General features: G+C 39.9%; 1 protein-coding gene across 1 annotated transcript in view; it reads right to left on the reverse strand.

Moving 5' to 3' along the window:
* The window catches only part of LOC111864628 (sterol regulatory element-binding protein 1), a 30,722-nt gene extending 22,798 nt beyond the window's left edge, over positions 1–7,924 (reverse strand). Inside the window, exons 1-3 of the mRNA XM_023852006.2 lie at positions 7,775–7,924; positions 4,828–5,597; positions 2,262–2,436 (exon numbers count right to left, since the gene is read on the reverse strand). Coding sequence (XP_023707774.1) covers positions 2,262–2,436; positions 4,828–5,597; positions 7,775–7,892 — 1,063 coding nt within the window. The 5' untranslated portion in view covers positions 7,893–7,924. The remainder of the gene's footprint in view (positions 1–2,261; positions 2,437–4,827; positions 5,598–7,774) is intronic.
* Between the last annotated feature and the right edge of the window lie 3,135 nt (positions 7,925–11,059).

Here is an 11,059-nt window from a genome sequence, read left to right on the forward strand (position 1 = left end):
GTTAACCTCGGTCTTCTAGACCAGAGCAGCTATTTCCTTGAAATAGCCCCTCAAATATCCTCACGAAGCTGAGTGGACCCCGTTCCAGACCCACTACTTCTTAGAAATTCTAGTAGTGCCAGGAATCGAACCCAGACCTGTGGATCTGTAGCCAGGAACTTTGACCACTAGTTAGTGTGAAATTTAATGGATAGACTGTGTCACGTGGTCAGTGCAATGGATTCCCACAGCCGTTAACCTCGGTCTTCTAGACCAGAGCAGCTATTTCCTAGAAATAGCCCCTCAAATATCCCCACGAAGCTGAGTGGACCCCATTCCAGACCCACTACTTCTCAGAAATTCTAGTAGTGCCAGGAATCGAACCCAGACCTGTGGATCTGTAACCAGGAACTCTGACCACTAGACCACAGAGGTGGTGAGGACCTATAGAAAAAATGAAAATCCTGAAATCAAACAAAGTGACATACGGTAGGAATTTCACGCAGGCTGTGCTTGTCGCCTGCATTCATACTAGTTTCTTACTTGGCGTATTCTTCGACCCTGAAGATGGAGACAAGATGTTCCTCTGAAAGATGATCAACTTTTAATGGACTACATAGTGTTATATCCCAGAAGACAGAACTCTTCAAGGTTATATCTCATTCGACATGTTCCAGACTTAAATAAAGATAAACAAATCTGTATATTAAACATGTCACAGTGATAATTGTCTCCTGGGATGTGATATTGTGTAGTTTGTACATACACAATAATATTCAAAGAACATACCGCCTCCATCTTCCTGGTACCTACCTCTATACTGAACTACACACAGTTAAAACCCCACATAATGACTGGCATGAGAAACTCAAATCTCAAATAAACCCATTATGTTTAATTCTTCAGAACCCTAATTTCATCATGGCCACTGTTACGTACTCTTCATGAATCACATAAAATGAGTGCGTAATGCTGAAGTCACATACCTCTCTCAGTCTGTGTGTTTCATCTCCAATACTGAGGGATATAAACAAAATCTAGCACTGGTGGGGAAGTGTTGATCTAACTAGATCAGTTGGGCCAATTATGTGAGAAATGAAGAAGTGTTATTTAGAGTCAGTGAGAAGAGGAATATCCTACACGAAATAAGAATATGGAAGGCTAATTGGATTGGTCATATCTTACGCGGTAACGGCCTTCTAAAAGAAGTTATTGAAGGAAAGATAGAGGGGCGGATAAAAGTGACCAGAATACGAGGAAGAAGACATAAGAAGATGCTGGATGACCTTGGGGACAGAAGAGGATATTTTCATTTGAAGGAGAAAGCTCTAGATCGCGTCATGTGGAGGAACTGTTTTGGAAGAGACTGTGGACCTGTCTCTTGACAGATTACAGATGAATGTACAGTCAACTATATCTCCTACCTTACATTATGTCCAAATGAAACTCTTTCAAATTTCTATTAAAGAAAAAAGGAGTACACACAATAAATATTGATAGCATTATGAACACAGTCCATATAGCAACTGGCTAAGGGTTGGACAACCGAGGGGTCGGAGTTGGAGTCCTAGTAGGGTCAAGAATTTTCTCTTCTCCATGTCGTCTAGACTGGATATGGGGTCCACCCAGCCTCCTATCCAATGGGTACCAGGGGTTCTTTCCCTGGGGGTAAAGTGGCTGGGCATGAAGCTGACCACTCACCTCCAGCTAATGCCAAGGTCAAGAAATTGTGGATCTATACATCCGCTCACCCATACGCCTTCATGGCGTAGTCCTTAATTAGTTAAGCACAGGGACAACTTTACTTTTTACTTATATACATGTATAAGTTGGAGCTGAGATAGTGTAGTCGGTATAGTGGCTGGCTATGGGCTGGACGATCAAGGGGTCAGAGTTCGAGTCTCAGTAGGGGGAAGAATTTTCTCTTCTCCACGTCGTCCAGACCAGCTCTGGGGCCTACACAGCATCTTATCTAATGGGTACCAGGGGTTCTTTCCCCGAGGGTAAAGTGGCTGGGGCGTGAAGCTGGCCACTCACCTCCAACTAGTGCCAAGGTCAAGAAACTGTGGATCTATACATCCACTCCCTTATACGCCTTCATGGTGTAGTCCTTAATTAGTTAAGTATAGGGACAACTTCACCTTTCAACTCTTCCGTATCATTCTAACCTTAAAAGAAAGTAATTGAATAATATAATGGGTTTACAGCTTTACGGACTGATCAATAAATGACAAAAAATCTTAAGAAACTCCAATGGACTTTACTTCCTTGCCTGGACTCACCAGTAGCCAGAATTGCACCATGCGCAGTGTTAACAAGGGTGTGAATGGAAGCTGGTGCAGGCGTTGCATTGCCACTAGGTGTCACTGTGACACTCGTCACTGGAGCTGTCGTATATATGACAGCAGCAGGACTCAGCTGTGGCTCTGACTTAAGCAGCTGAGCCTGTACTAAAACCTGGCACAAACATAAAATTTCAGCCAAAGAAAACCACTATTACAAAACTATCATTCCTCAAGTGCGTGACAGAATCTCACTGTTACAAAGTTAAACACTAAAAAAATGGAATAATTAATTCCCTGGTAACTATTACCAACACCAAAACATGCTACTGGATACAATCCTGATAGTTCAAAATCAAATCATCAAACATTACACAACAGTGTCATTTCTTCTTCAGTTTTCCAAACAATTTATTTCTGAGTGAGTTCTTCACCATAATATTTAACGCGTTTCATATTTCTTCCCCCCCCCCATGCAACATGGGAAATCCACTGCAGCCTCCGTTATTTATTCTACTGGCACGTTATCCATTAGATGACTAGCGCTTCTGCCTGCTGTGAAATGCGACTGTAACCGTTCCATTGCTACGCAATTTTTTTTATGTAATCAACTTTATTAATTTGGAAGCTTAATTGTTCAAAATGAAATGCAGTGAACAAGGGTAGTGAAACATGGTCAATTCTTGTATGTAAGAGAAAGCGATTTCTCAAGCTTACAACAAGAGACAGGAAGACACCCTTCAAAGGTTTATTAGTGGAAAGCTGCGTTAAAGAATAGGGTAAAGAAATCTTTTGTAAATTCTATACTTGGCAGTTTGTGCATGCCATAACTTAAAAAGAGTGAAGTTTTTAGGGCCCAAGCGACGCGTAAGCATTTGTCACTTTCTAACAGAAATACGTTGGAGTCAAAAATCCTTAAACGCTTGTAAGCTTTAAGCGGAGTGGAGGAATATCTAATTAAGATACTCCTATTTTTCAAAATTAGCCAATCACTAAAATTTAAGGGTGTGACAGAGCAGTGACGCTGGTGAAAGCAGGAATTGAAGGTTTGAGGAAGCGTCATGTCTTAGCATCATTCTGCAAACGGGAGTAGAAGGAATCAGACGTAAAGTCTGCAAACGGGAGGTGATAGAAACAGATGTAAATTCTGAAACCAGGGGTCGTGAGAAATAGACGTAAATTCTGCAAACGGGAGTAGAAGGAATCAGACGTACAGTCGGAAAGGGGGACTCGTGAGAAACAGACGTAAATTCGGAAACCGGGAGGTGATAGAAACAGATGTAAATTCGGAAACTGGAGTCGTTAGAATCAACCGCAAAAAGTTATACATCTGGCTCCAAAGCAGTTAGACATAAAGGTTACTGACATTGAAACTGTATCAAAAGTGATTAAACAAGTGTTCAATATAATTCGTCCAAACTTGAGATGTGCTTGTGATTTGTGGTGTTAATTTATTCCTTTCTGAGTTGTGGCCCGTTCAAGGCTCTGAGATAAGAGGTACTCAGCTCTACCAAAACAACAAAACCCCCTCCTTTTAAAATAACCCTGAGATATTTAGCAACAAGAAAAAAGAACCTACTAGAGGCGACCCAGCGTGTGAGCAAGAAGAAGTAGACGGTAGGAGGTGGAGAAAAGGGCGGTAAGACGACCGGATGTAGTATAAATTGCTTACTTATGAAGTAACAGGCGTAAAAGTTTGTGACGATGGTACATTGCTACAAGTATTATGTTTTTGGACATTATCCATCATCCTGTCTATTTTCTAAAAAACTGTCATGTTTATTTTTCAAAACACAATGTTTCTTATGTTTTTGGACATTATCCATCTTCCTATTTTCTTAAAAAAAAAAAAAAGAGTGGAAAATATTTATTTTCCTTGTGTTGGTACCATAGGAAGTACTGTCTCTCTCTGGCAATGATTTCATTCGAGATACTTCTCTGGTGCAAGGCCCTGTATGTGTGGAGTTTCAATAACTGAATATTTTCTTACCTCTCACAGATGGTTTCTGTCGTGTTTGATTTACGTACCCATTTTTTAAACTGGCGTAGGTGTCAAGAGATAGGGACTAGCTCTATCTATTGGACCCAACTGAGTAGAGGACAGAGACAGAATCCAGTCTCCGAAACATTATTTTGAAAAATAAACAGGACGGTTTTTTATAAAATAGACAGGATGATGGATAATGTCCAAAAACACAGTACTTGTAACAGATACAGTTTACTTATATGTAAGTTTTAATAAAGTATTTCTAAACCCTATGCAACAAAATGAAAAATAATTATTTCTTCATACGAGGCAATAGTTCTGAATTGAAAAACGAACACCTCCTAATATTGTCTTGATATTTTGTGAACCTTGTGTCATCTGTCATTGCCATTTCCAGGTAAAATCTGACAGGGTAGCAATGGATATTTTTGAATAAAAATTAAAAAAAAAAATGGTATTTGTGAGGGCAGAAGAGTCATGTCATATGTCACGGTGATCAACCTTTCTGATGCCTGCTGTTGAACTATCAAGGGCTGAGAGAGTTCCTCATAAGGTGACCACAGAGACTGGTGTACCAACCTGTTGCATATTATCTGCCGGCAGCTGCCTCATCCTCTGTAATGTCAACAGTTGATTCTGGGCAGATGAATGTTTGATACTTTGCTGCCTGTGTTTCAAAGCTTGCAGCTGTAATTGGATGTGTGAATTCTGCAATGCTGTTGCAGCAGGAGCAGGCTGGAGGTTTATCTGCTGCTGACCTGGTATCGATGTCTGAAGGCTTCCAAGCGTAAGAGAAGGATTTTGATTTTGCTGCTGTGCTGACTGTGTTACTCCAGTTGAATGAAGCAAAATGGCTGTTGGACTCTGTGTAACAGTACATACAGGTGCTGCAACCCTATGTTGCATTGAGGAAGGTATAACATTACTTTCTTGAGTATTCTGGGGGGAAGTTAGAGATGTAAGTGATGATGATGATACAATATGGGATGGTACTGAAGATATAAGTTCTTGTGAAGGTATGAGGACATTAGATTTCTGCTTGACTTGCGGAAGTGTGGTTGAGGTTGTACAGAACATGTTTGATAAGTGATGCTGAAGGTTTTGTTGGAGCTTTTGGTGCTGTTGTAGTGGTGGCTGAGATGGTGGTGGAGGTACTGGTGGCTGTGGTTGAGGTTGTGGTGGATGTGGCTGCATGATACACTCAAGTGTGTTGGGCAAATTAAGGAAATCAAATGAAACATCATCATCCATTTCCAAAGGTTCTTCTGCAAGCTGAGAGAGGAGAGTTTCATCAGTAAAGAAGTTGCTGCTTTTGGAGAATAACTCATTCTCGCAGTTCGTTATCAAATCTGTAAGAAAAAGAAAACCTACTTTCAGTATCAGTTGCAATAAGCAATTCCATATGGGACAATGATATAAAAATTACTCAGGAAAAAAAATCAGTGTTAAGGTTTGGGTGGTCTAGTGGTCAGCATTCCTGGCTACAGATCCAGAGGTCTGGGTTGTTCGATTCCCGCCGCTAACAGATTTTCTGAGAAGTATGGGTCTGGAACGGGATCCACTCAGCCTCGTGATGCTAATTGAGGAGCTATTTCAAGGAAATAGTAGCTCTGGTCTAGAAAACCGAAATTAACAACCGTGGGGATTCGTTACGCTGACCATACGATCCCCTCTATCCACAAAAGTTGACACTAAACTTCACCAACAAGCAGCGACTTTGTAACAGCAGCTTAATTGTGACACATGACCAAAAACAATGCTCTAATTGCTAATTAATTTATTGACTGGTAAACACCTGAATACCTGAGCTTTTCTTTACCTTCAAAGTACAACTGCAAACTAAAAGAGTCCTGTGGTGGGGGTTGCATGTGGAATTGGTAATGAACCATAAGTTTCCATGAAAAGTGGGATGTCTGACTAGGAGAGTTGATTATCAACCTCTCTGAAACTCCATTTCACATAGATAATTAAGCTACATTTATATAACACTCTTTAGAGACTCCACTTTTATATTGTTACATATAGAAAGTTCATGGATATTGGTCATGATCCATGACAGACCTAAATATGTCATTGTGTTTATGAAAATGTGGAGTATCACAAAATAGGGAGGCACCAATGAAGCCACCTTTTAATTTACAAGCAAACACTGTGACCACAATACCAACGTAGTAATACACTGATTTTTCTGCACACATAAATCACCAGTCTGGATATAATTGCTGTGATTTATCAACAATATCTCTTTAAACTAGAACATTCACTGGGCCAGCAATTGTCATCCCCTTACAAAACTGCATAATGAGTATGCCAAGTATAATCACAATGATCAAGTCAGGGAAGATGACATGGGCAGGGAATGTAGCAAGAATTGGGAGAAGATGAACACACATGCTATGGGTGGGAGAGCCAGAAGAAAAGAGACCACAAGGAAGACCAATATGTCGGTGGGTTGATGATATTAAAATGGATCTTACAGGGACAGGATTGGGTGGTGTGGACTGGATTGATCTGGCTCTGAATAAGGACCAGTGGTGGGAGTGAATACAGTAATGAACCTTCGGATTCCACAAAATGCTGGGAAGTTCTTGAGTAGCTGCACAACTGGTGGCTTCTCAAGTACTCAGTTCCATGTAGTTAGTCTGAACATTACCAATATACATAATTTGTTAATTATGTTATGTTAATAAATAATAAAACTTTCCTTACATATCACTTGCTTATTACTTTTCAGGCTTCTTGGGTGTTTCATTTATGTCACTATTTCCAAACACATCCTTTATGATTTAAGACCGAATGTCTTTATTTCATTTCTGTATTGCCTCAGCATACACTCAGCCTAAAACCTCTTTGAGGAGATGTCACGCCATGCACAGGCAACCACTGTGTTTAATAAGACCTCCAATTTCGCAATTTTGGTTCCCAATGTAAGTTGAAAATCAAACCTATTAACTTTTCTATTGTTATGTTACAATCTGATGATGACACTCTCAACTATGTTTCGGGTACACTGCACGTGTAGTTTGTTTATTGGGGCCAAGAAGGCCCAACCCTTATACATTCATTCATTGTTTAATGGAGAATTTTTCTCGCAACAGCACGATTCCACAATCACTTCAATTGCACATAACAACAATAATAATATAACAAGCAAATATTTATTAACAGCTTCTCACAGTTTATACAGCAATACCTTCGTAATATATAACAACAGCATAAATTAAGATACAACAACACAAACCATCTGACACTGATATATACTGGGGCTGAAAGGTTATGGCACGCATGATAAAATCCAAACAAAAAACACGAATACTATTACTATAATGGAATCACTATCTTTCGACGACACGTAAAAACTAGATTCGATGATCCTCTAGGGAAATTTGCATTAGTAGGCTTTAAATATCGCATATACGTATAAAATTGTTACACATTCCTAGCAGACGAACAGCAAACGTGGGCGTACATTTGAAAAATGTCTTCTTTCATTAGAGTAAATGCACACTAACGTTGTCATACGTACCGTCCAAACCACTTAGTTCAGCAAGATTAAATCCATCTCCCGTAGGAAAAGTATCTCCATTGTCAAACTCCGACATTTCTTGCTGCTGGGAGTTCGACCAAACTCCTGAATTCGCCATGATAATTCATAACTGATCACCATACACAGAAGCAACCAATGAAACGCAAGTCTCATATCGGATGATTTTACGTCACTACGGACCTGTGAAGTGTTCTAAAAAGTGGGTGGTCTTGTTTAGGTCTTCACGCAACCAGTCGAACGTAAGTTCAGCGATTCTCGTTTATCGTACCTTGGAATTTCTGGTTCTACAAAAGATTGGTAATACTGTCGCACGATGATGATTTGAAAATGGTGGTGTGATTATGGAACTTGTATGGCAATGTCCAATAATTTAATTTAAACGACCACATTTTACTACATTTCATACAGCAGCAACCAGTTGGATATGCAATCTTTAGTATAGTTTGTGCATCAAGGAATTAAATTAGCCGTTAAGTGTGGGATGTTGTAGGTTGTAACGCTGTATAGATTAGTATGTCACTGAGGGAATATGTTGGTACGATCGTCAGATGGTCAAGATTGAATAAGCCACGCAAAAATCAGGTGGGAGGCAAAGCCGTAGTTTATGTGGTTTCTTGTCATAATTCTCGACGCAAAAGATGGCTAGCATGTTCCTGCGAAACGCTGGTTCATTTCACGCAAACTACACGGCATAACACCCGAGAAGATAATATACCAATTCTGCCGAAACCATAAATATTCCGTACAATCATGCATATAGATGCATAAAACGGATCTGGATTAATTAAACCAAGTTGATTTCATTTGTTAATGGATTCTAACTTGTTAGGAAACTTCAATCCAAATAAATTCCATACTTTCCTCATAGATGGCAGATCAGTATGCTTTTGCAACCCGTGTGGCGGGATCAAATACTCTTTAATTCCACATTCCATTGAAAGATGGAAGGCCAGCACGCAATTGTGCTTTCAGTGCGTGCGTGGAGTGACCAGTATCTACATATTTGTCGACAGATGGCAAGACTGTCACTGCAAAACACTTCCCAGACTCGTAGGCAGACAAACCATTACAAAGCTCCAATTTTTCTTTGTTCACCTCAATTTGTTGTGACATATCCCTCCGCACGCCTGTTAATTCAAGAAAGAAATGAAATACTGACATTTTGGGAGAGGACATACAGCCAAACGCTCTGTATAGACGCCCTGAAGTTACAAATATATACGGCCAACAGAAATCAATTCCGCAACAAGTGGCATCAGATACCACATGGTCAAGGCACAGGTAATATGCGAGGCACACAAAAATTTTACCATATGACATTAGAAATAATCTTCCTTTCCAACTGAGCAAGAAATCCGCAGTTTCTGAAGAAGAAAAGATGAAGAACAATTTACTCACGGACACCTTGCAGGAATTGTTACGGCAAACTCGGATCGAAACTTCAATTTATCTAAAATTACCGATGATACCGCTCGTAATTACATAAGTACATCTTCTGTACTGTCGGTAAAAGAAATAAATCACCACGAAATCCGACATGTTGAATTCCGTAAGCTGGTGAATGTGATGGTATACAAGAAATATCTTCTTGAAGAACTTCCTCTGTCGCCCTTCAGTTCCTTGCAGCAATCTGTGAGGAATAACACAACTTCTGGACACACTGGATTTTTTTAAAAATTATTTTGTTGCAGAAATCAAACAAGGATCACTCTTCCCTACTTAAATACAGAACAATATATTTTTGTAGCAAAGCTCTTTGAAAAATATGTAACCCAGAAGATCTAACTGTAATTTAATGGAATTAAACGTAATCAGATAAGACCAGTGCAGTGTCAATATAGGTCATCTTATAACTCATTCATTTCTTGTGACTCACAGAACGTGTCGCTCTTGGATTGGACAATAAGAAGGCAACACTCGCACTGTTTTTGGAAATAATGAAGATGTTTGTTGACGTATAAGTGGGCTGATTTCAAAACTTAAGTCAGGATTTCATGATGAACGAAGCCTGGGATCCTCCGAACAAATTTGTGTTCTTTATTCTCCACAGTAAAATGTCTTATCATTTCTTGTACGAATTTCCCTTTATTAAACATGTCTCTATAATACTTTTATAAATACAATATCAGTGTTTTTATATACACTCCACAATATATATTAAAAAAACATTATTAGTCTCAAAATATATGAGTGGGTTTCCAGCATTATATATTTCTCTGGGATATTCCGACTAAAGTTTTAAAGGCCATCTAGTGTTTCGCTTAGTGGGGGGGGGGTTTGAATCCAACTGGGTCCACTCGGCATGGTGGCCACTGATTGGCCTGTTGTACCTGCTCCAGATGATTATGATAATGGAGAATTTGGTGGAATGAAGATTGGCGGGGGAAACCGAAGTACTCGGAGAAAACCCGCCCCAGAGCCACTTTGTCTACCACAAATCCCAATTGACTAGAACCGGGATCGAAACCGGGCCGCCGCGGTGGGAAGCCAGCGACTAACCGTTACTCGGACATGAATAGAGAGTTAATATTAGGCCCGTATTAATATTAAAGGAGATAAGATATGAGCATAAGAATTAAATGAGGCATATGGAGTGAACCTAACGCCTGCCAAGCAAATAGCTAGAAATACTGGCCTCTTATTGGTCACCAACCACAAAAGCTCTCGAAATGTCTGAGGTTCTGAAAGCACAATGTCCCACTGTCAGGAAATCAGTAAAACAACACAAAACGAGTATAGTGAAGCAGTTTAAACGTTTTAGTCTCTTTAAGACATTGATTAGTTGTTAGTTTTAATAAGTGACTTTCATAATTTCACAACTCATCCGATAGAATTTTCTTCCCAACGTGAATTAAGTTTCCCGCTTGTCGCAGCCGATGGTCTGTTCGTGTTCACATCCACTCCACAGACATTGTGAACTGAGTATAGTTCCACATGTTTTTCTTTGCTAACGATGGGAAAATTCTATATAAACTTACCTAAAGTCAGTTACAATTTGGCACTGGTTTTAGGGCATGAATTGTGTTACAGCAGGTCACTTTGATCTCTCCAATGCCCCACATCGTCACTACAGGGAGCAACAGTGCTCGGTACAGACGGACGAATGGCTTGGGGGCACATGGCTTGTGTAAGGGCTCGATTTCCAACATTCGCGTGCTAGAAAATGCTCCGTAACATGAAGACAAACTCTGTGACAGTTTGGGACAGTTGCGTGAAATCGTAGCTTACGCAATTTAGTCTCGCTAGACGTATAGGGAACGTTTT

The sequence above is a fragment of the Cryptotermes secundus genome, unplaced genomic scaffold (assembly GCF_002891405.2).
Source record: "Cryptotermes secundus unplaced genomic scaffold, Csec_1.0 scaffold284, whole genome shotgun sequence".
NCBI classification, from domain to species: Eukaryota; Metazoa; Arthropoda; class Insecta; order Blattodea; family Kalotermitidae; genus Cryptotermes; species Cryptotermes secundus.